This window comes from Saccostrea cucullata, unplaced genomic scaffold (genome assembly GCF_032062105.1).
Source record: "Saccostrea cucullata isolate Sc308-1 unplaced genomic scaffold, CSIRO_AGI_Scuc_v1 ctg1609, whole genome shotgun sequence".
Taxonomy (NCBI): domain Eukaryota; kingdom Metazoa; phylum Mollusca; class Bivalvia; order Ostreida; family Ostreidae; genus Saccostrea; species Saccostrea cuccullata.
The window spans coordinates 12,965-35,111 of NW_026939034.1; the positions used below are offsets into that span (position 1 = coordinate 12,965).

Below are 22,147 nucleotides of genomic sequence, written 5' to 3' on the forward strand. Positions count from 1 at the left end.
ATTTTATATATAACACACTAGCACAGTACATTGAAGAATCGATCGAGAAAATTCTGACAAATTATAATTAAATGAAAATATTGTTAGTTGTTATCCCATTATTATTATTATTATTATTATTATTAGCACCTTCAAAGTTTGGCTTCTCGGCGTGCCAACCATCTATCACTTCAAGGTACTGTACACAATACAGTCAAGCATGGCGATTGAGCTTTCAGACAATACCTGATTATGATTACCGTTTATCCAAGTAGCTTTCTTTTGATGTATGCTTTCTTTTGATATAGATAAAATGCGTAAATACTTTATTCTTTATAAATAATTAAACATTGTGCCACGTCCATCTTTTTGCAACACCACAGTAAAGTTGACGAATGTATACTTATATACGGTAGATCTATAAATGTGTTTCCGTGCTTCAAAAAGTCAAATACGAGCGTGGATAAAAAAAAACAAAACCACATCTATATATTTTAATGACAAGTGCAAGCGTTAAACATAATTTCCGCTGATGCATTCTCACTTGCGTTTGCGCTAAAGTACGTATGCGCCAAATTTTCTCTTTTTACAGTATTTAAACCAGACAAAACCAAAGGGAATTAAATACCAATTAGAAAAGGTGGTAAATGCATTCAATCTTGCAAAATAATTGTGCATGTACTTTGATTGTATACAAAAATAATCTAAAGATCAGTCTTTATCTGTGTGCGTGTCAGTTTGGGATAAATATTCATCTGTGTTCATAGAGACAAGTCTGAAGCAGCCAACTGGAACCCGGTTTTTATTGTGGTACATGCAAGAGATCTAGACAAATCGGAAAGGAAAAAAATATGGAAAACCCCATTGTTAGCTAAAATGAAGGAAAAGGTAAGAAAAAATTAAACAAAAACACGGTATTTTTAACGAATTCGATGTGGTTTACGTAAACCAAAAGAAGAACTATTTTTGACCTCAATTTGGTGGCTTAAGGTGTGGCTCACATCGTTTTAAAAATATTTTTTAGTAGTTATTACAATTATTACTTGCTTTTAAGTTCTTTAAAGGATAATTTTATATCTGCATGTCTCTAATAAATTTAATTTAGGTGTCTCACTGAAGAAAATGAGGAAGAAGTTTTATTGTTAAAGCAAAAGCTGGAATATCCTAAAAATTGCTGCTTTAAATAAACGTGATTCATCGCACAGGTATGGCATTATGTTCTACAATCGAGATATATGGTCTAAGGACAGACAAGACATTTAAACCGTTCCTTTTGGTTGATAATGTATTGTATTTCAGAAAATTTTAAAACTGAAAAGAAACCGCCTTGTATATTCTAACGTTTCGAATATGCAACTACATTGTGTAAATTCCCATATACATTGTATATGTCGTTATGCGAAACTACAGATACCTTAAGGAAGTTCGATCTTCATATTTTGAAAATTATGTATTTACTTATTGATAATGCTCGAAAAAATGAATTTTCGAAGAAACTCGTTTTTAAATTGAACTTCAACTTTAAGAAAAGTTAGTACATCTCCAATGCAAATTGAAACACCTATAATGTATTTTCTGATTAAAAAAAAAAGTTGATTGACAAATACATATTAGGATGTTTATAGGTATCCAGGCTTTTGAGGAAAATTTCATAATTTTTATACGTTACGTCAGTTTATTCATTTTACGTAAATAATTTTAAAATGTATAGTGTACAAAGCATTAATTTTCCTAAAACTGCAAAACATCATAAATCACTTCAAATTTCATATGATGCGTAGAAAGGTAGATGTCCAAGGCTAGATTAATAAATATTAAAAAGCATAAAATGATAATTGTTGCACAAACAGGTTTCAATTTCAAGCGTCGTTTAGATATATTTTGATTTATTTATAAATTAAAGAGTTATACTTCATGGCTGAGGATCAGATATTCTCAATGTTCACTGATAAAACAGATAAAATTCCATGAAGTTGATGACCAAAAATCCCTTAAAAACGGTCAAGTAAAGCACTCACTTATACTCACAAGGCTAACAGACGTCAAACTGACGAAACATCGGGGGTTAAACGAATGAATAGATTCAAGAGTCGCCCCCTTCAGCTTCTTATGCAGGACTCATATGATTAATGTAAAGGATACTACAAGATTATTATCAGATTGTAACCGTACAAACATCGATAAACTAACAGACTCAGAAATGAGTACCATAAAAAACAAAATTTCGACGAAATTGTCTAGCCTCAGTGCAAGTTAATTAAATCCGAAGGCGAAGTAATGTTGTTGAGTAGCCTCTGTTTAAAGATAGCTATAATCAAAATTAATATTTTCTTATCTATTATCAATTCTTTACCACCGTGCATAATGTAGGTTTAAATGTCTCAAAGCCGTCAACTGTAAAATTCAATGCACCTAGCTAGAGTCCTGTATGAAACCAGATAAATGTTATTACCCGAGAAATCCGGAAAGTTTCACCAGACATGTGCAGAAATGTGATCAATAACTTTAAGAAAAGACTTGAACTCGTAATTGAACCAAATGGACGTCACGTAGAGCATGTGCTGTAAATAACAGCATTATTTTGAGACTGCATTATTATTTTAAAGAATGTGTATAAAATTTGTGGCATGTATTGTGTAAAATGTTATAACATATGTAAAATTTGTAATATTTGATTAAAGAGTTACATGGTATTTTAAAGAATTATTATCGCTTGAAATGGTATCAGATATTTTGGATCACCCTGTACGTAAGTAAGTAAACTTATAAATAATATTCTCTGAAGAGGCTGGTAATTTGCCAGTCAAAAAGTTTTTTTTCTTGTTGACATAAATCAGTCCCAATGTTTTTACATACCCTGAAAAGTCATTTGAAAGTTCAAAAGAATTGATTTTTTTTTGGAAATGTGAACATTGGACGATTTGTGGCTTTTTTTGCACTTAGACTGGATAAGTATTGAATAAATTTTACCATTCTGAATGATACGCTAGGAAACAAATGTTTAAGCCTATTTATAAGTTTAACTGCATGAAATGTCATAATTTGTTGAGACTTCCTCAAATATGTCAAGATTCCGAGATTTTTAGCTCCTGATTTGACTACAAGTTCTATTTTCAATAACATGCCTCTAACTCGTGAACTAGGGCAACAATGAAATAAATATATGTGGCAATTTTAATGATATATTAATACTATATTGCACACAGAAATTGATATCAATACATAAACCTTGCCTGTGGAATGTTTTGCATGGTTTTCTCTGAATCGCTCACTTAAACAATGTAAAAAAAAATCATTCTAACGTAGAACCCCCCCCCCCCCGATTTTTAGGCTACCTTTAATACAACAAGCAAATTCTAGGAATTGTGGTCCACCGCTTTCGGTGTCTTTGTGGGTGAGATTTCATTTTTATGACATATTGTGTGTAATATGAACACCCTATCATATGTAATTTCTTTAGATATCATCACTGAACTCCAAGGTCAAGGACAAAGGGTTAAAGTTCTTGGTATCCAATGAAAATTCTTCTCAAAAGGATTACATATGTGAAGTATAAAAGCCCTAACCCTTACCATTCAAAAGTTATTGTCAAGGTTAAAATTTCTTCATAAGTACGAAAAATCTCCAAGGTCAAACATACATGTCCAACGAATAAAATGTCGATATCGACGATATCGACAGTATTATGTAGATATCGTATCGATATCGATCATGATGAGCACTATTAATTTGAAATACCTGGTACCATATGTGAGACTTTGTGCTATGTTGATGTCGTCGACATTGACAATAACATGACGATATCGGTATCGATCTCGATCCTATGTGTAGAATTTATTTTCACAATGAGGTATAACATATAATTTTACAAGGTCACAAGTAAAGTCAAATTCATTCATTCATTATTAGCATGAATTTGAAATTAAATCATGGTAAGGAAAGGGTTAGCGGTTGTTATTAATTTAGATTCTGTTTAGAGTAAGATGTTAGATGAGGGTGAAAGTTGTTAAATATGTTTTAACAATCATGATTCGATATCGATACGATATCGTCGATATCAATGATATCGATGACAGGTACAATCTTCGTAAAAGTAAAGTTAATAAACATAAATTCACATACAAAGTAACAGGTACGGTATTTACAAAGAGCTTAGCAAACATGATTCGATATCGAAGCGACATAGTCGATATCGACGATATCGACACTACAAGGAAAGTTTTATAAAAGCTAGTTTTCAAATAACGTTATGTCTTGGACATAACTCAGGTCGAAAGGTCAAGTTTGTTGATATCAAATGAAAGGTCATGCCACAAAAAATACATATGTGAAATATGAAAGTCCTGGTATCTACTTTTCAATAGTTGTGGTCAAAAGGTCAAATTTGGTGGTACCCAAAGAAAAGATACACAAATGAAATATGAAAGCCAAAGCTCCACTAAATCACAAGTAATGGGCAAGGTTAAATTTTTTGTGACGGGCGGACAGCTTAACAGACTGACAGACTGATGTACAGACGAATGAGATTTAATGTCCCCTCTCTCTTGCGAAAACAGTGGACAATAAATGCACAAAGTAAATATTAAGTGGGAGTGACGTTTCCAATTCTCTTGAAAACTAGTACTGAACATCAAATTAAGCAACTCTGAGTTTGCATTATTTGCTATATAACTTATAATTGTATCGAACAGAATTATATGTTTAAGTGTTTCTTTCATATCTTTAAATAAAGAGAATATCTCATGTCACGATTATACGGGTACATTGGTTGTAAGAGCGTGTAGTTTTATATGGAAGAGCGCTCAGAATGTACTCATTCTGAGCTTTCAGAATACGAGAAAATATGTAAAATTATAATTGAAGTTGATTTTTTTTAAATTAGATCAATTGTGAAGGTCAAGGGGTAAGAAATAATATCATGCTTGAAATTATCTTGTCACAGTTTAATATGCACATGTCAAATATGAAAGATCTAACTCCTCTCAATATATAAGGAACAAAATGTGTTTGTGAAACACTGATGACCCCGTATGGCAACATAAGGGAGATTAAACTTTTCTTAAATACAAATTAAATATATTATTACCCAGAGTAGGAATTTTCTCACAAGAAAAACGATTGTGAAATACAAAATCCCTAGCAACACCTGTTCAGAAGTTACAGTCGAGGATAAATGTTTGAAAAGTAGGTAAAAAATGTAAATCCTGAAGGTCAAGGTCAATGGGTCACAAATCATAGCATGTTTGGATATATCTTGTCAAATATGAAAACCATATCTCTTCTCAAGATAAGGAATAAGATGTGTTTGTGAAACACCGATGACCCCGTATGACAACATAACAAAGATTAAACTTTTCTTAAATGCAAATTATATGTATTTTTACCTAAATTTGTTTTATTAAAGTAGGTCAAACTCCAATGTCAAGGTCATTCTTTATCTTCAATTAGAGGTCCTGTCACAAGGATTACATATCTGAAACATAAAAGCCTTAGCCCTTACCCTTTAAAAGTTATGATCAAGGTTTGCTTTTTCAAAGTAAGTTATACTCTAAGGTCAAGGTCAAAGAGTCAAATTCTTTGTATCTAATGAAAGGTCTTCTCAAAGTATTACGTATGTGAAGTATAAAAGCCCTATCCCTCATTACCTTTCAAAAGTTACGGCCAAGGTTAACGTTTTTCAAAATACAGAAATCTTCAAGGTCAATAGATCAAGGTTGTTGGTATGCAATGAAAGGCCTTGTCACATAGAATACATAATAAAGTGAAACATGAAAATCCTAGTATCTACCATTTAAAAGTTATTGCCAAAGTAAAAGTTCGGAATTTTTGCTTTAAATGTGAGCCAAACGCCAATGTAAAGGTCAAAAGGTCAAATTTGGTGATACCCAGAGAAAGGACTTGTCACAAGGAATACACTTGTGAAATATGAAAGTCATAGCTCTACTTCATCAAAAGGTATGGGCAAGATTAAAGTTTTTGTGATGGACGGACAGCTAGACGGACTGACAGACTGAAGGACAGACGAATGAGATTTAATGTCCCCTGGCTTTTGCGAAAGCGGGGGTAATAATCCCATATACAGTGTAGATAAAATTTGTAATGTAACATGTACGGACGCACATAACCCAGTCAAACTAGTTATAAAGAAATGAAGAAAATTACTACAAAATTGTATTTTTTAAGTTATGAAAACAATTTGCCTTATGATACAATAATATTCCTGAATAAAATATATTTTAGGTTGAATTATTTGAATGTTTAAATCTGAATGCACCGATTTGATTCACTTAAATTAGACACTAATCAAAATTTTTTAAATTCCTTTGGTGGAGCATTTTTATTTGATAACATCTTTAAAATGCTTCCATGAATAAAAATATCGGACCAATGATTTATTAGGTACAAAATATGGTCGTTATACAATGACTACCTGAAAGAGAGTGTACAAGACTATGGTCAACATTTACAAAGTTATACGGGTATATTTTCGTACGTGTGTCGAGCAGGAAATCATATCTTAGTAATATTCTTTTATTTTAATTAAGAAATAAATAACAAGTTTATAAACTTCAATGGGAATTGAAGTGGGTCGGTCATGTGATCAAATCCTGTAAAAGCCGAAGACCTTCTCAGAAGATTTGATCACGTACCGACCCACTTCAATTCCCATTGAAGTTTATAAACTTGTTATTTATTACTTATATATACATTTGAGACAGACATTTGAATATTTTCGAATTTAAATTTTTGCACTAACTGTCCATCGTGTATTTTGAAAAATGACGCAAGGTGTAAATAGGCTTGCATGGCGGTTGCGCTTCGAATGCATTAGGCTATGGAATCTATTTCGAAGGGAATATTTTGTGGAAGGCTACTTGTGATTAGTAATAGTGAAAAGATTGTTGTCTGGGAATATTTTTATTCGTGAAAAATGATAATCTATGCTGAAAAGACACAAGAAACACGTCCGAAGTTTGATGATAAAAAGTTGGAGGAATTTCGGTCGCCGGAAAGGGATGGTTGTATCGATGGATTGAGACACTTGTCCGAGCCAGTTAATTTGCAATTTGATCAAAACACTCTACGCTTTCAGTAACTAAAGGCATACTTATCGTAAAACACTGTTAAACACGGAGACAATGGCGACAGCTTTACATTGAACTACGAAAACGCCGAGATGTTTGGCAGCTGTTCATGGCATAATTCCAATGATATTTTTCAACAGATTTACACATTTATCGTGAGTAAAATTTAAAGATAAAAAAAGTTTATCATAAAAATTTAACCAAAGGTCTACCCCAAAAATAAGGATGAACTTTAAAGTGCAGCTGACAAAAGTGAAGAAAAATGTAAACAAACGCTAGACTCTTATTTTTTTCCCCTATGTACAAAGGTTGAATCGATAGCCCCAAAACTGTATGAAATACTTGTTTACATTGAAAATTAAATAAATATAATTTTACTTGCTTATTTTGTTCATTTTCATACATGAAAAGCAAGTAGAGCAGGTCATTTTATAATATTTATGTACCGGTAAACATTCTTGCGCCGTGTGATTAGGTCACGTATGACCTCTGACCTCTGACAAATTTCATACAGAATTGAAGATATTTTCTCTCTGTATGTTTATATAATGGAGAGATACCAAAAATTTATATATTTGAAATTAAAATTATGCTATTCCATTTTTATATTGTAGAAATTAGATCAAGAAAACTAAAATGGGAGTCTTCCTGACAGAGGAAAGGGGAAACTAGAACGGAGAATTACCAGATCTGAAAGAGATGGAGTGAAAATGGACTCGATATATCTCATTAATATTTTGATATTATTTGTAAGAGTATATTGACTTTGTCGTGAAATTACAGTACTTACATCTTCTCTTTTTAAATTAAATACTACATGTAGTATGATTAAGATGAATTCTAAATCCAGTTTTCTTTCATTCCTTACAGCTGTGTATACATGTAGGCCTGGCTCAATGCAAAGGTTGCGCAGAGTCCTTAGCAACATTAAGCATTGTTTCAAAGTGCCCCCATGATTATGAATCCTGGAAAACAGCGGCCAAAAGGAAACATTGTGAAAGTATAGCTAAAATTCAGAGGTGCTCAAAGCCAGAGGAATTTGTGTATCATTGTCTTATTAACAATTGGGAAAATGCAACAGTTGAAGTTTGCGCTCCTACTTGGTATATTAATGGTGAGAAAGTACATGTAAATATATATTAGGTACGATCAATAACTCTTAATTGATGATCTTTTAATCTCTGTATTGCATCTTTACTATGGCATGATGTTAATCCATATTTATCTTTTATGCCTCCTCCTTCCTTTACCTAAACATAACATGAACACCATATATATGTTGAAATTGTAATTTATTGATCAAATAAATCTTGATCAACAATCCAAACATGTAGTAGAAACAAATCAAAATAAAAAACCAAAATATTCCTAAACTACATGCAATTATACAGTTAACAAAAATAAACAAATACAAAAGAATGTACAAAATGCAATCAGTACTTCAAAACCAAACACTTAAGAGTTTACTTTTTCATACAATGAACATAGCTAAGTTAAAAGTGGACTTTGAATCTGTCTTGAAAAACGGACAGACATACATACAAATTTACACACATAAATACATATCCGTAAACATAAAAAGTAACAGGTATGGGACTAACAGATAAGTTTAAATGTAAATAATCAAATAATGGGCAAAGGTGGGGTCCATTAGGGGAGGAGGGTGGGAAAACAAAAATTTCGTTAAAAAATTTCTTTGTGATGTTGCGCTTCTATCAGGCTAAAGTTACATAAAGAAAGGACGCTATCTCTCAGCCAATCAAAATCCAGTATTGTTAAGAGGTAACATACGGGTATTAGCTTTGGTTAAATAATAGAGGCTCCCCACAGGTTACAAAATAAAATATGTACAGTTGTCAGCATAAAATCATTTATTACATAAATAGCATTTATGCCTCCTCCTTCCTTTACCTAAACATAACATGAACACCATATATATGTTGAAATTGTAATTTATTGATCAAATAAATCTTGATCAACAATCCAAACATGTAGTAGAAACAAATCAAAATAAAAAACCAAAATATTCCTAAACTACATGCAATTATACAGTTAACAAAAATAAACAAATACAAAAGAATGTACAAAATGCAATCAGTACTTCAAAACCAAAAACTTAAGAGTTTACTTTTTCATACAATGAACATAGCTAAGTTAAAAGTGGACTTTGAATCTGTCTTGAAAAACGGACAGACATACATACAAATTTACACACATAAATACATATCCGTAAACATAAAAAGTAACAGGTATGGGACTAACAGATAAGTTAAAATGTAAATAATCAAATAATGGGCAAAGGTGGGGTCCATTACCCATAAGTTGAAAAGATCATGCCCAACATGATCTTTGAGATGACCCCACCAAAGCCAGTGCCTGCACATCAAACACAAAAGGAGGTACAAATATCACTGAATATAACAATTCTCTTTTATGCTTCTCCATTGTGATAAAGTCTGCAATGTATATAATTACTTAAATGGCAGGAATATGTCACACTGTTAACGGCCCCAGCAGGTAACAATGATTGAAACTTGGTTTTATACATAGTTTATTTAACAAGGTTACTTGTCCAAGCAGGTTAGATAACCCAAAAATTTTGAACTATTGCTAATACATGTACAATCAATTTCAAATGCATTACCGGCCCCAGCAGGTAAGCAAGTGCAAGTTCGGTTACATATATACAAACAGATTATCATTGTTTAATAATATTACCGGCCCAAACAGGTAACATAGAGCATATGTGCATTATGACGTCCAACAAATCTAAACATCTAATGTTTTACCGGCCCCAGCAGGTAACACTTAAACATATATATATAGGAACTTTGAACTACTGGCCCCAGCAAGTAGCCCATGTCAATGGCAAGCAAAACAAATCATTATGTTTGACTGTAAACCCAATGTATACCAAACCTAATAGGTATAAACAAAATGGCCAAGCAAGGGTGAAAAAACCATATCTATCAATTAGATATTGCTAGGTACTTGATTTGATCGAATATATTTCTGAAATGCATTCGAATTCCACCGTCCCATTGATCTGATTTGTGCATCGGTGCAACCTTTTTGTGCAGCCAGAGTAGCAGCACCTATTCTGAAACTGTGACCCTTGTAGCGCGTACCGTCCAAGCCACATGAGAGCAAACATTTATGGAGGGTCTTATCAAACAAACCCCTGGTCAACGGTAAACCCCCATTCAAAATGAAAAGTGGACCTTCAATGTTCTTCCTAATATTCAAATACTGAGCAAGGGATTCAACAGCCGAAATTTGGCATGGTCCATGTGTAAATGAGATGTATTTGGGTTGACCAGAAGAATTGTGTTTAAATTTCCTAAAGCAAACATTCACTTGATCAAATTTTCCTCCCAAAGAAATAAAACTCACATCTGAAAGTTGAATAACATCATCTAAGTGTTTATCTGAACCTATTAATTCTCCAATGCGTGCAAATGCTGAAAAAGCAAAAAGGAATAAAGCTTGAAACATTTTCCTATTGTATTCCTCATGAACCACTTGTGGTATACCTGACAGCAAACTGTTTAAAATTGACGGTGTTATTGGTAAACGTATGTCAAAGGTATTCCCTAAACGATATGCCCCCGAAACTAATTTCTGGATTACAAATGCCTGTGTTGGGTCTTGATAACTTAAGACTTTGTGAACATAACTAAGGGCCGACAAATAAGTTGAAATAGACTTAGGAGAAAATGAGTCAGAAAATAGATGTGCTACAAAGAGAGCTACCATTGCTGTGGTCAGTGGTAGTTCACATGACATTCCATATCTATCACAGAAAGACAGAAATGTCCTCCAAGCTCTGTTATAGGTAGCTGTAGTAGATGGCGCTATGGCTGCTTCTGTAAGTTGCTCAATGTATTCCAAAAGCCTTGAGGCATCAGAGCTTCTGGTACCACCGATGGTTCTCGTTGAGCATGTGGTGCTAGCTTCTGAAACTCTTGCACCTGCAACCGAGAAAGACTATCTGCCAATTTATTGTGTTTTCCTGGAATATGTTTTGCTCTAAATAATATATTATGTTGTAAACACTGAAGAACCAGAAATCTAACCATCTGTACTACTACTGAATCTTTACTCGTTTGCCTATTGATCACTGACACTAATGCTTCATTATCCGTGAAAAACAGGATAGAGTGATTAGCAAACAATTTACCCCATACGCTGACAGCAATAACTATGGGATAGAACTCTAATGTCATAATATTCAATTTCTTCCACTCATCAGGAAAACTACCATAAAACCACTGAGTTTTATAAATTCCGGCAAAACCTTTTGACTGTGCAGCATCAGTATGCAATTGTAAAGTATTGCTGGAAAGAAAATTTTCATCTAAAAACATTGTTTTCCCATTATATCTCTCTAAGAAAGCTAGCCACACAGACATGTCATCTTTACATTCTCTAGTAATTGCAACAAATTTTTGGTGCTTAGAAACATTCATCAAAAGATTGATTAAACGTCTAAGAAATGCGCGGCCAGGCAAAATAACTGAGCAAGCAAAGTTCAATGTACCTATTAATGATTGCAGTTGCTTAATTGTACATTTGTCCTTTTCTGAAAAAGAATGAAGTAACTGAGTACACTTTTCAATCTTATCCAGGGGTAACCTACTTTCTCTTTGCTTAACATCAAGTTCTTTGCCAACAAACTCAATTATCTGTGTGGGAAGTACCGTCTTATCTGCTGCAAGCGGAATGCCAATATTGCCACAAACATCAAGAAACTCACTGAATTTTCGAAGACATAAAATTTTAGAATGTTCAATAAAAAGAAAGTCATCTAAAATATGGACCACAGCAGATATTCCCAGCTTATTCTTCGCAATCCATTCTATCGCCGAGCTAAACTCCTCAAAAATCTTACAACTCGTTCTACAACCCATGGGCAAGCACTTATCGTAATAATATTTACCCTCCCACATAAAGCCTAACAGCTCGTAGTCGTTTGGAGATACCGGGAGGATTCTAAATGCAGAGCGAATATCTGTCTTACAACAAAATGCATCTACCCCAATTTCTTTAATGTAACCTATAGCATCATCAATACCTGCATAATGAACTGCAGCAGAATCATCTGAGATTCCTGCATTTACAGAACCTACTTGCTTTGTTGGATACGACAAGTGGTGAATCATTCTATATTGATTAGGTGCTTTTTTAGGTACTATACCTAAAGGAGAAATTTTAAGGGATTCGATAGGTAATTCAGTGAATGGACCTGCTATGCGACCTCCATGCAATTCCTTAGCAATTTTTTGACTTACAACATGTGGGTTTTCCAAAGCGGACTTTAAATTTGAACTGAACTGAAACCCCCTTTCCCCTTCATATTCTAAATGAAAACCATTCTTAAACCCATCTATAAGATAAGCAATCTTTTCCTTGTCATATCCCTTCAGATATTCAGCTAATTTTTCATGATTGATAGGAGTTGGCAATTGAGATGAGGACTTAGTCTTTTTTAGGGGGTTGGGAACCAGTTGTGGCGTTATAGTTTGAAGATTTTTTCTCTCTACCTTTCCAACATTGTTTTTTGGGGTGAGGTTTAAAGCACGTTGAGCAAATGTGGGGGTATTTACATTGACTGTTGCATGATTTCCCTTCATTGTATCGAAAACAATGGGGACGAAAAAGCTGGTTCTTAGTATTTTGCCCTTGAACAATTTGACCCCCCAGTTTCTTCATGAGGGCCCGGCTGTACAAAACTTGATCTACATGCCTCCAAGATATTGTGGGGTCCCCTTGCCTGGCCTTCCTAAAGGTAACATCATAATGGAACCAGTCCCCCCCATCTTTCTGAATAGATCTTATCAAATGCATGTAAATAGCTAAGGCCTCTGTGAGGTCCTGATCATTTGGGTTGCTATGTCTTAATACCGAACTAAAAATGCTAAAAGCATCAGTCCACTCTTCAATGCTGATATATTTTTTCTTCTTGTTAGAAGCAAGCCCAACCTTCCCTTTATCTTTGATAGACAAATGAAAGTCTACAAACTCCAATTCTGTAGGGGGATCCAAAATGTCACTCATTTGCACAAATTCCGCTGACAAAATCTTTTCTTTGAGCTTTGCTGTAGCGTATGTATGTAACGGTCTTCCTAAGGGTCTGTACTCAGAATGATTGTTATTACATGTATTACCCTGTCCAGCTGGAAGCTGCTTCCCCATGTCCGTGATGGCTGAAGCTTGGATCTGTTCAATTTGATGAGTTGAACCACCAGAATTCTTATCAACTGTTGGAGGTGTATTGTCCGCTACTTCTGCCTGCGAGTGTTGGTTTGTTAGGACCCCGACCTTCTGGAGCTCAGCCAGTATGTTTTCTGTTACATTTTTCGTAATAGAATTAATGATATCACTATTACTAGTGTCACTTGCACTGTCAGTGTTTGTTTTTCTTTGCACAGTTACTCTTCTCCTTTTCGCTGGAGGCTCCGTCCCTTCTTGCCTCTTCTTTGGACCCATAATTAAGATCTACAATGACAAATCATTTATTAAGCACATGCTAAATAATATTAGCATGCTACTATACATGCCTTCAAATGCATGCCAATTATACAGGTAATGTTACCTGCTAATTTTATATAATAATATATATTTTCTGACAGTAAACTTAATTTAAATGTAATATTTATCTGTCTTCATACTGTTATACAACCTTCAAAAAGGCTATCAACATCAATAAAGGGATATTTGTAACTGAACATGCCTAATGCATGCTAATTGCTAAATCAGAAGTTAAAACCTTTACAGGCAAAAATACTCAAAATATATATACATTATGCTAAGCTATCGAAAGTGAACAACTCTACTTACTCAGTACAGACTGAGCCATAAATTACTTAGCATAAAACAATTGAGCTACTATTAACTCAGTGCAAATGACTGAGCCATATATTACACAATTTACCCAGTACCAAAATACTGAGCCAAAATTTACTCAGCATTAAGATTGAGCAATAATTTTTTAGCATGAATTAAGTGACCGAGTCAACTTATGGTCACAACAGATGTGTGTTCCAGTAATATAAATATAACATAGACCTGTACAAGCAAGGTATGTATATACATAAATATATAGAGAGAGAGAGAGTGCCTAAACATGTATCTCTCCCTTTGCAAACCCAGAACCACTGAGTATTTAAATGCTATACTGCATTCCTAACATATGATATATGCTTTATTTTACCACTAAAGTAACAACAAGTTTAACCAAAATGGCAATTACAATTTAGGTGGTAATGAAATACCGTATGGCATGAAGAACAGGTAGTCTAAGACTCCTATAGAACTTCTTAGTTCCTATCACAGAAAGGTGAACACCATCTCCACAGAGAATAGCTAAAGGACTTTGCATCAGCCTCAAGTGACGCCAGACGTGAGATTAGGATAATCCTCTAACATATCCTTTAACATCTGATTCACAATACGACGCTTAGATTCATACATTTCTACGCTGACTTGTCTTGGTTTAGCCCGGATAAAAAGTTCACAGACAACAATATTCTTAATAAAGCAGAATCTCGATGTCAACGATGAAACCCATTCTATAAGCCTGCATGCAAAGACTTCTGGTCTAACTGCCGTCATAGACATATCGTTCCCACCTAATTGAATCACAATAATGTCCGGTCCGTATGTCCGTAGTTTTTCGATAAACACAGAATCAACTTCCAGTGAATCTAATCTTCCACCGCTAATTCCATAAAAATACACGGTACACAAAGATAAGTCTAGTCCTAAATTATTGAAACATCCTTCAATCTGCCCTAATGAACGTTCAAGTCGACGTATAAAACTGTGGCCAACAACTAAAACTTTAGCCATGTTTGTAAACAAAGTTCAGTATGGCGGTCACACTCGGCAGTGCGTGAAACAAAACAAATCAATTGAAGTCATTTTTTTACCTGTAGAAGTCCCGATTCACTCACATAACGTAAAACTGCAACTTCCTCAAACAATGCAGCAACTCTAACACCGCAATAAAACGGCTAAAACAAAAATTTCGTTAAAAAATTTCTTTGTGATGTTGCGCTTCTATCAGGCTAAAGTTACATAAAGAAAGGACGCTATCTCTCAGCCAATCAAAATCCAGTATTGTTAAGAGGTAACATACGGGTATTAGCTTTGGTTAAATAATAGAGGCTCCCCACAGGTTACAAAATAAAATATGTACAGTTGTCAGCATAAAATCATTTATTACATAAATAGCATTTATTTAACATCATTATTAAATTTTTTTTATAGAATTAAAAAATACGTGTATGTATATATGTGCATGTGATGTGATTATGTCTATAGTTGTTAAAAATGCTCGCACAGCCAGTCAGATATTAAACAATGACCTTGATAAAATAAGTGCATGGGGAAAGTAGTGGTTGATCGATTGCAACGCCTCAAAAACCAAATGTTTATCATTTAGCAATTGACGAATCCCCATCACACATCCCCCACTTTATCTGATTAGCCAAAAATCGACAACGCGGAAAGTCATAAACATCATGGAATACATTTTTCAAAAAATGGCCATTGGAATTTGCACATACAAACAACCCTCCTGAAAGCATCTCAACATCTTCATATACTATGAAAATGCAATTTCTAATTGATAGAAAATCGCTTGAAAATTGTATTATCTTACGTTAGAACGTTGTCAGAATATGGCGATGTCATATGGTATAATTTGTCCAGCGATCTTGTCAATAAAATAGTGCATATTAATACCGAGGCTGCCAGTATAGTAACCGGCTGTACGGAACTTGTAAGTTGTCATAGTTTTTATCAGGACACTGGTTTGGAATTTTTAAAAGACAGAAAATATAAACATAAAATTTTACAGTTTCATAAAATCGTATACGGCATAAATCTTCAATAAGGCTGCCATCTTTATCATAAATAATAAGGAAACGGGTTAGTGCAAGTTTTTGAAACTTGTTTCCGCATCCTTTTTGATCTTTGTACTTCTTGCCTGTATTTCTTGCTTGTCATGTTTGAATAAATATGGTTCAAACTAAAAAAAATAATAATACAGATTTTGAAGGAAACTCTATGCAGGAATTGAATTTTGAAGTCTTTGCACTCTTTTGCAGGATTTTGCGCACAGTTCAACATCCCGGAGGGGAGAATTCTGAACCACCTGCAAAGAGATTGTACATCCTTGCCTATCCCTTGTCCTTCTCACTATATTTCGTCAGAAGCATACAAATGTAAGACATACCTAGTTACAGCTATTATAAATTGTAAATTATATGTAGTTTGTTTTGTTATCAGAAACCTTTACAACTTAACATATATGTTTTCTCGTTTGTTACTCTATTTCGAAAATAGGAATAGGTATCTTATGGCATGGTATAAAGATGACAACTTTCAAAAAAATATATATAAACTCTGCCTTCTTTGTTGTAAATTAAATGTGATTTTTTGTTCCTAATCACACAATTTCTTTTAATTACTTCCTCGTCCCCTCCTTTGTTTGTGCAAATTCATTTAAGATATGTTATTATTTTCAAATTTGGAAAAGTTGCATTATCAATCCATATATATAATGCTCAAATGTATCTATTTTTCAATATCCTGTATGATATGTAGATATAATCATCCTACCTCTGGTGTTCTGTTTATTTAAAAGATCCAGAATGCTTCCTCAAAGCATTCTCCAACCCTAAAAATAATGGCTGCAGATGTATGAAAAATGTTACTGAAACTGGTTTAGCTGAAGGACAAGAAAGAAAATGGTAATCAGTTTTCTGAGCATATATTCATCTGTATTTTTACGTTTGAAACTTATTGGAAAGAGTTTAAATTCCAAGCATTTACTATACTGATAGAAAGTTAAGTGTCTGAACAATTTTTTCATGCATATTTATCATCGAAGATTTTCTCTGAATATGCTGAATTAATATGATGTACACGTATGTTAACAGTACTTTTGTTTTTAGTACCAAATGCGCTGAAATCTACATACCAGCTTTGGCCGTCTTAGCTGTCATTTCTGCCGTTCTCTTAATTTTACTCGTCCTGCTTTGCATTGTGTATAAAAGATCAGAGAAGTTTCATCGGCAGCAATCTAAAAGTAATTGCCTGCTCCACTTTGTACACTTTAATTATACATATTGATTTGTATATGGTTCATTATGCATACAAAACAATTATGTTTAGGATGTTTTATATTTATATTTTTGTATGTGTGAATTATATACATCAAAACTGACATATATTTCGAAATATGTCTGGAGAAATGAAGAAAACAGAAGCTGTATTACCGTGGAAAAATATTACAACAAATATCAATTTATTATTGTTACTTTATGTCAGTATAAAAAAAACCCAGGAAAGTCGTTTTCTTTTCCCCAAAATATTTGATTGTACATGCTTAGCATATTTATCATTTATGATAAGGACAACTCAGTATCAGGAGATATTTCTTGTAGATATGCACAAAACAGACGTTGAAACACAACTAATGCATACATGTGCGTCCCATGCATTTAAAACTGGAGCCACAAACACATATTCTGAAGGTATGATTATATTTGTGTACAGGTAAACATAATGTTTAATTCAGTGATAAATATATTTGTAATATCTGTATAATTATCCTTTTGAAAGGATACCAAACATACCTAGATGGCCAACATTTAACAGAGAAAAGAGCTTACAATTGGCATAATCAGCGGATTCCGAAGGAAATGGAACAGTAAGTTGTCATTTCGTATCACTTTGACACTTAACAAAATGGAAAAAAAAGTTTAACATGTTCTAGCACAAGTTGTACCGTATTAAGGTATTCAATGTATAATGAAGGGATTTTCAACGATTTTATATAATTTTAAACTAGCTAAAACGCATTGCTAGATAATGATAAAAGTGAAATGAACCAAATTCATAAGACTGATAACATGTAAGGAGAGATTTATTTTGCACGTTAAAAGTCTTTGAAGATTTATCTGCCTTTGATGAAAAGAAGTAATTTTTTATTTTTCAAATTTCTGCGATAAATAATTTATTTCATTTCATAATTTAATAACAATATCCGATATAAATATGCGCTGTCCATAGACTTCAATGTACAATTCAAGGTGCAATTAATTGAACAATAATCAAAATTTGTAAATTCCTTTGATGGAACATTTTTCTTTGATATCATTTTTAAAATGCTGCCATGATTAAAAATAACTGATTATTAATTTGTTAGGTACAAATTATGGTTGTTATACATTGAATAAGAATAATTATAACCATTAACTTCAGGTTGGAAAAATTTGGAAATCCCGAGAAATCTGGAAGATTTACTGTACAGTTATATAGAGAACAATCTCAATCTGGTATGTAATGAAATCAGAAGAGAGTATTAAAGCTGAACATGACTCGCAAATAGGCAAACGTCATTTTCGACATTACTATCTAAGATATAGGTACCGGGGTATTCCCTTTGCATTTGTTACACCTGACTGCTATCCATGTGGAATGGCGACCCTTTGTATCTTGCATTAACTTTGTCTACATTATATTACATTATGACTGTAAATTTGTGTTTGTTTGTATACTGCAATGACCTGTGCAATCGTTGTAAGTCTCTTTGGCATCTTGCACTATACTACATAAGCAGACGTACCCAGTTAAATTATGTCGCTACAAGTGCTGTATAGCCTATTACTTTTTACCGTTGGAGACTGATTACACTGAACAGTGTCTTACAGTGCAGGGAACTAATTTTGTTACATAAAGCAGCATCAGGATCAGCATAAGTAGGATCAGGATAGAACTAGCATCAGCATCAGCATTTAAAAAAACAGCATTACTTGGATCAGCATCAGCAAGCAAAGGATAGAACTAGCATTGACCAAAGTGAAAACAGATAAAGGAAAGTCATTTAATACAAATTACAAATAAAAATTACCCCAAAAATTATTTTTAATGGCTTAAAATAGCGATGCTGTTTTTGAATTATCCACTTCCGGCAGGATAATCCTACTTCCGGTAGCATTACTAGCATTGACCTAGTTTCAAACCAGCACCAGGATAAGGATCAAACCAGGATCAGGATAAGGATAACTAGCATCAAAATCAGCAAGCAAAGGAAGCATCAAAATCAGCAAGCATAGGAAGCACCAAAATCAGCATTGATGCTGTAACAAAATCATTTCCCTGCACTGTAGTAATCATGACCTTTTCTATTATATATGTCAGACAATCGATTGATTGATTGATTGTATATTGTTTAACGTCCCTCTCCAGAATATTTCACTGATATGGAGACGTCACCATTGCCGGTGAAGGGCTGCAAATTTAGGCCTATGCTCGACACTTACGGCCTTTGAGCAGGGAGGGATCTTTATTGTGCCACACCTGCTGTGACACGGGGCCTCGGTTTATACGGTCTCATCCGAAGAACCGCCCCATTTAGTCGCCTTTTACGACAAGCAAGGGGGTACTGAGGACCATTTCTAACCCGGATCCCCACGGGGCTTCAGACAATCGAATATAGTGGACAAATATTTATTTTTAACAAATCATGCTCAGCTCTAAGTATCAATCAAAACAAATGGCATTTAATAAAAATGCAAGTTACAATATTTTCAATTAAAAGAAATTATATATTTTAAGATCTCAATGGTGTTGGAAAGAGGGATATATATATCCGAAGCAATTCGTCTGGTGTTGGAGGGGCATCTGTAAGTATATTTTCTGGACATACATCCAATGTAAAAATTAGGAATAGTGAAAAACAGAAAGAAATCTTCACTCTGAGAAACAAAGAATATGGCAAACCTATTGATTAAGTATTTCTACAACGAAGTTTATGCAATGGTCTCTTAATTATAAAAATATTTCAAAGGAGTTGATATGAAAAGCACAATTTTTTATTTAATTTGGTATTTCTATTTTCAGAGTCTTCAAGAAACATCATTCTAAGTTCATCCCGAAGAAATACAGAACATGTGCTTTTTTAACATATATATACTACATCATGTATGACTGTATATTGAGAAAATTGGTATATATCATATGACATATACCAGTATATATTGCATAAAAAATATAGAGAATTTTTGTATGAGAAGATAGCTGATCGGTTAAGGTCAAGATCTAGTAAATGACTTTAGAATGAATTTTCAGTGCTAAATCCATTATGACGTCATAATCACTTTCAACTTTGTTTTTCCCGTACTTTACGGCTCTACTAGAATTATGTAGAAAATAAAGTATTTTCATGGAATTCAATTTAAAATCACACGAAAAGTAGTCCCGATACCTATCTTAGATTTAATATTATTTTAAAGTAGAGACTAAAAACATGCAAATTACTGTTTTCTGAAAAACTGTAGGCAATCTGGATACATTTTATTTGTCTGATATGGGAAAAAACTCCCATTTTCAATACTTGTTTTCTTAATTTTTCATTGAAAATGACAGTTTAGAATAAGGTTTTTCATCTTGTTTTTCTACAAATTATGCCCCTAAACACATATTTTGACCAACCTTATGTTATAAAACATCATTAAAGGAATTAATTTCTTAAATTTCAAAAATCTGTAGGCACCTTCCATTTACTAGATCTTGACCTTAAAGATTTCAAGGGGCCGTGAAAAAAAATCCGCGCAATGAATTTTTCTCAATTTTAAATATAATTTGCCTTATGTCAATGATATTATTATATGAGAGTATCAACCATGGTCATCAGGGATATAAGGAAGTTATGGTTGCCATGGTAACCACCATTTTTTAATCCTGTAATATTTATGAGATATATTTTTGAATATGCCACACATGCATCAACATTTAAACAAACTCAATAATTTCCTCTTGATATTAAATGATACGCTTTATATTTTAATATTAAAAATAAAAATTGTATCGCAAACTATTGATAGATGTAGTAATGCCACCGTTTTTAGGGGGGTATTAACTGTAAATTTGAAGTAATATTTTCACCTCAAGGACAGTTTTCAACGTCTATAAAAAAATACCCAATGAATTTTCCGAAAACTAATATATGCTGTACTAAATATTATACGTACAGTTATAAATTTATAAGTAAGTTAATTAGATTAATTTTAAATCTACACGCATTTCAGTAACCCCCTCCCCCATTCCTAGAATATTAAAAGATTTCACAGATCTTCATATGATGGTTTGTTGTTGGACCTTATATATATGTTATCTGTTTAAAGCTATTAAAGCAATGTGTATAGAAAAATAAATACTTTTTCTTTGACAATCTTGCAGCTGTGATCATTTTATGTGTAAAGCAGAATGACTTACATATCAAGGGCAAAGGTCACGAAAATAACCTGTTGTTTTTTTTAAAAATAACCAAAAATCAGTTTCTCTTTCCCAAAACATTCATTTTGTTACTATAGCAGTAATAACACATAAATTCCAAACCACTGCACAGTCTTTTAAGGCCAAATTCCTCATGCTTTGAACACTCATGCAGCGAAGTTTCTTCTTAGTGACCTGAAATCAGATGGGGGGGGGGGGAGGGGTCAGACACATGAACACTTCATTTTCTCCTGAACATGTATGAGGGCTATCTCCATTGTGACGTCATGACGACACACTTGACGTCAAAACTATAGTACTGTTTTGTTTGAAAAATAATCTTTGAATGAAATAAATTTTGTGTCGCTTCATGAAATATGCCAGAGTGAAACATTTAGTATGTTCATGTTCTTGTGATTTTTAAATTTTTTTTTAGATATATTCCATTGAGCATGATAAGTTGAAACTTTGTTTTTCATGTATACGTAAACCATTTTACAACAATAAATGCTATATACAGGTATGCGACGAGATGATTTATTGTTTAAATTGTCGATGTCAGTGCTGAAAATGCTAAAGATCTTACAGGGAAAATAAATACCTTTGTAATATTTATAAAAAAAATATGTCCTTTAGGCATAACTAGTCTTCACCGTAACACGTAATACTATATCAAAATCGCTTTCGTTTATCAATATTTTATCATAGACTTTTAAATCACGCCGTCTGAATCTCTTTTTGGAAATTATCTATACATAGATGTAGATCCTATGGTAAAAACAATCTTAAAATTC

General features: G+C 33.3%; 2 protein-coding genes across 5 annotated transcripts; one reads left to right on the forward strand and one right to left on the reverse strand.

Annotated features, from left to right (window-relative positions):
- The first annotated feature begins 748 nt into the window (after positions 1-748).
- Positions 749-21,559, forward strand: LOC134252139 (uncharacterized). Of its 2 annotated transcripts, XM_062734575.1 has the most exons (12): positions 749-867; positions 1,085-1,184; positions 7,679-7,813; positions 7,935-8,178; positions 16,178-16,294; positions 16,717-16,822; positions 17,027-17,160; positions 17,519-17,608; positions 17,697-17,784; positions 18,339-18,412; positions 19,695-19,762; positions 19,980-21,559. In XM_062734575.1, the coding sequence occupies exons 3-12, from the start codon at positions 7,775-7,777 to the stop codon at positions 20,001-20,003; spliced, it is 984 nt and encodes a 327-aa protein (XP_062590559.1). In that variant the 5' UTR covers positions 749-867; positions 1,085-1,184; positions 7,679-7,774; the 3' UTR covers positions 20,004-21,559. The 2 variants fall into 2 exon arrangements, with proteins under 2 accessions (XP_062590559.1, XP_062590560.1); XM_062734576.1 differs by lacking the exon at positions 1,085-1,184.
- Positions 8,319-15,285, reverse strand: LOC134252145 (uncharacterized). Of its 3 annotated transcripts, none has more exons than XM_062734583.1 (3): positions 14,996-15,283; positions 13,232-13,562; positions 8,319-11,035 (listed from the first exon to the last, which is right to left on the reverse strand). In XM_062734583.1, exons 2-3 carry the CDS (start codon positions 13,551-13,553, stop codon positions 10,038-10,040), a joined length of 1,320 nt encoding a protein of 439 aa, XP_062590567.1. In that variant the 5' UTR covers positions 13,554-13,562; positions 14,996-15,283; the 3' UTR covers positions 8,319-10,037. The 3 variants fall into 3 exon arrangements, with proteins under 3 accessions (XP_062590567.1, XP_062590568.1, XP_062590566.1); XM_062734584.1 differs by having other exon boundaries at positions 14,339-15,283; XM_062734582.1 differs by having other exon boundaries at positions 8,320-13,562; positions 14,996-15,285.
- Positions 21,560-22,147: the final 588 nt, after the last annotated feature.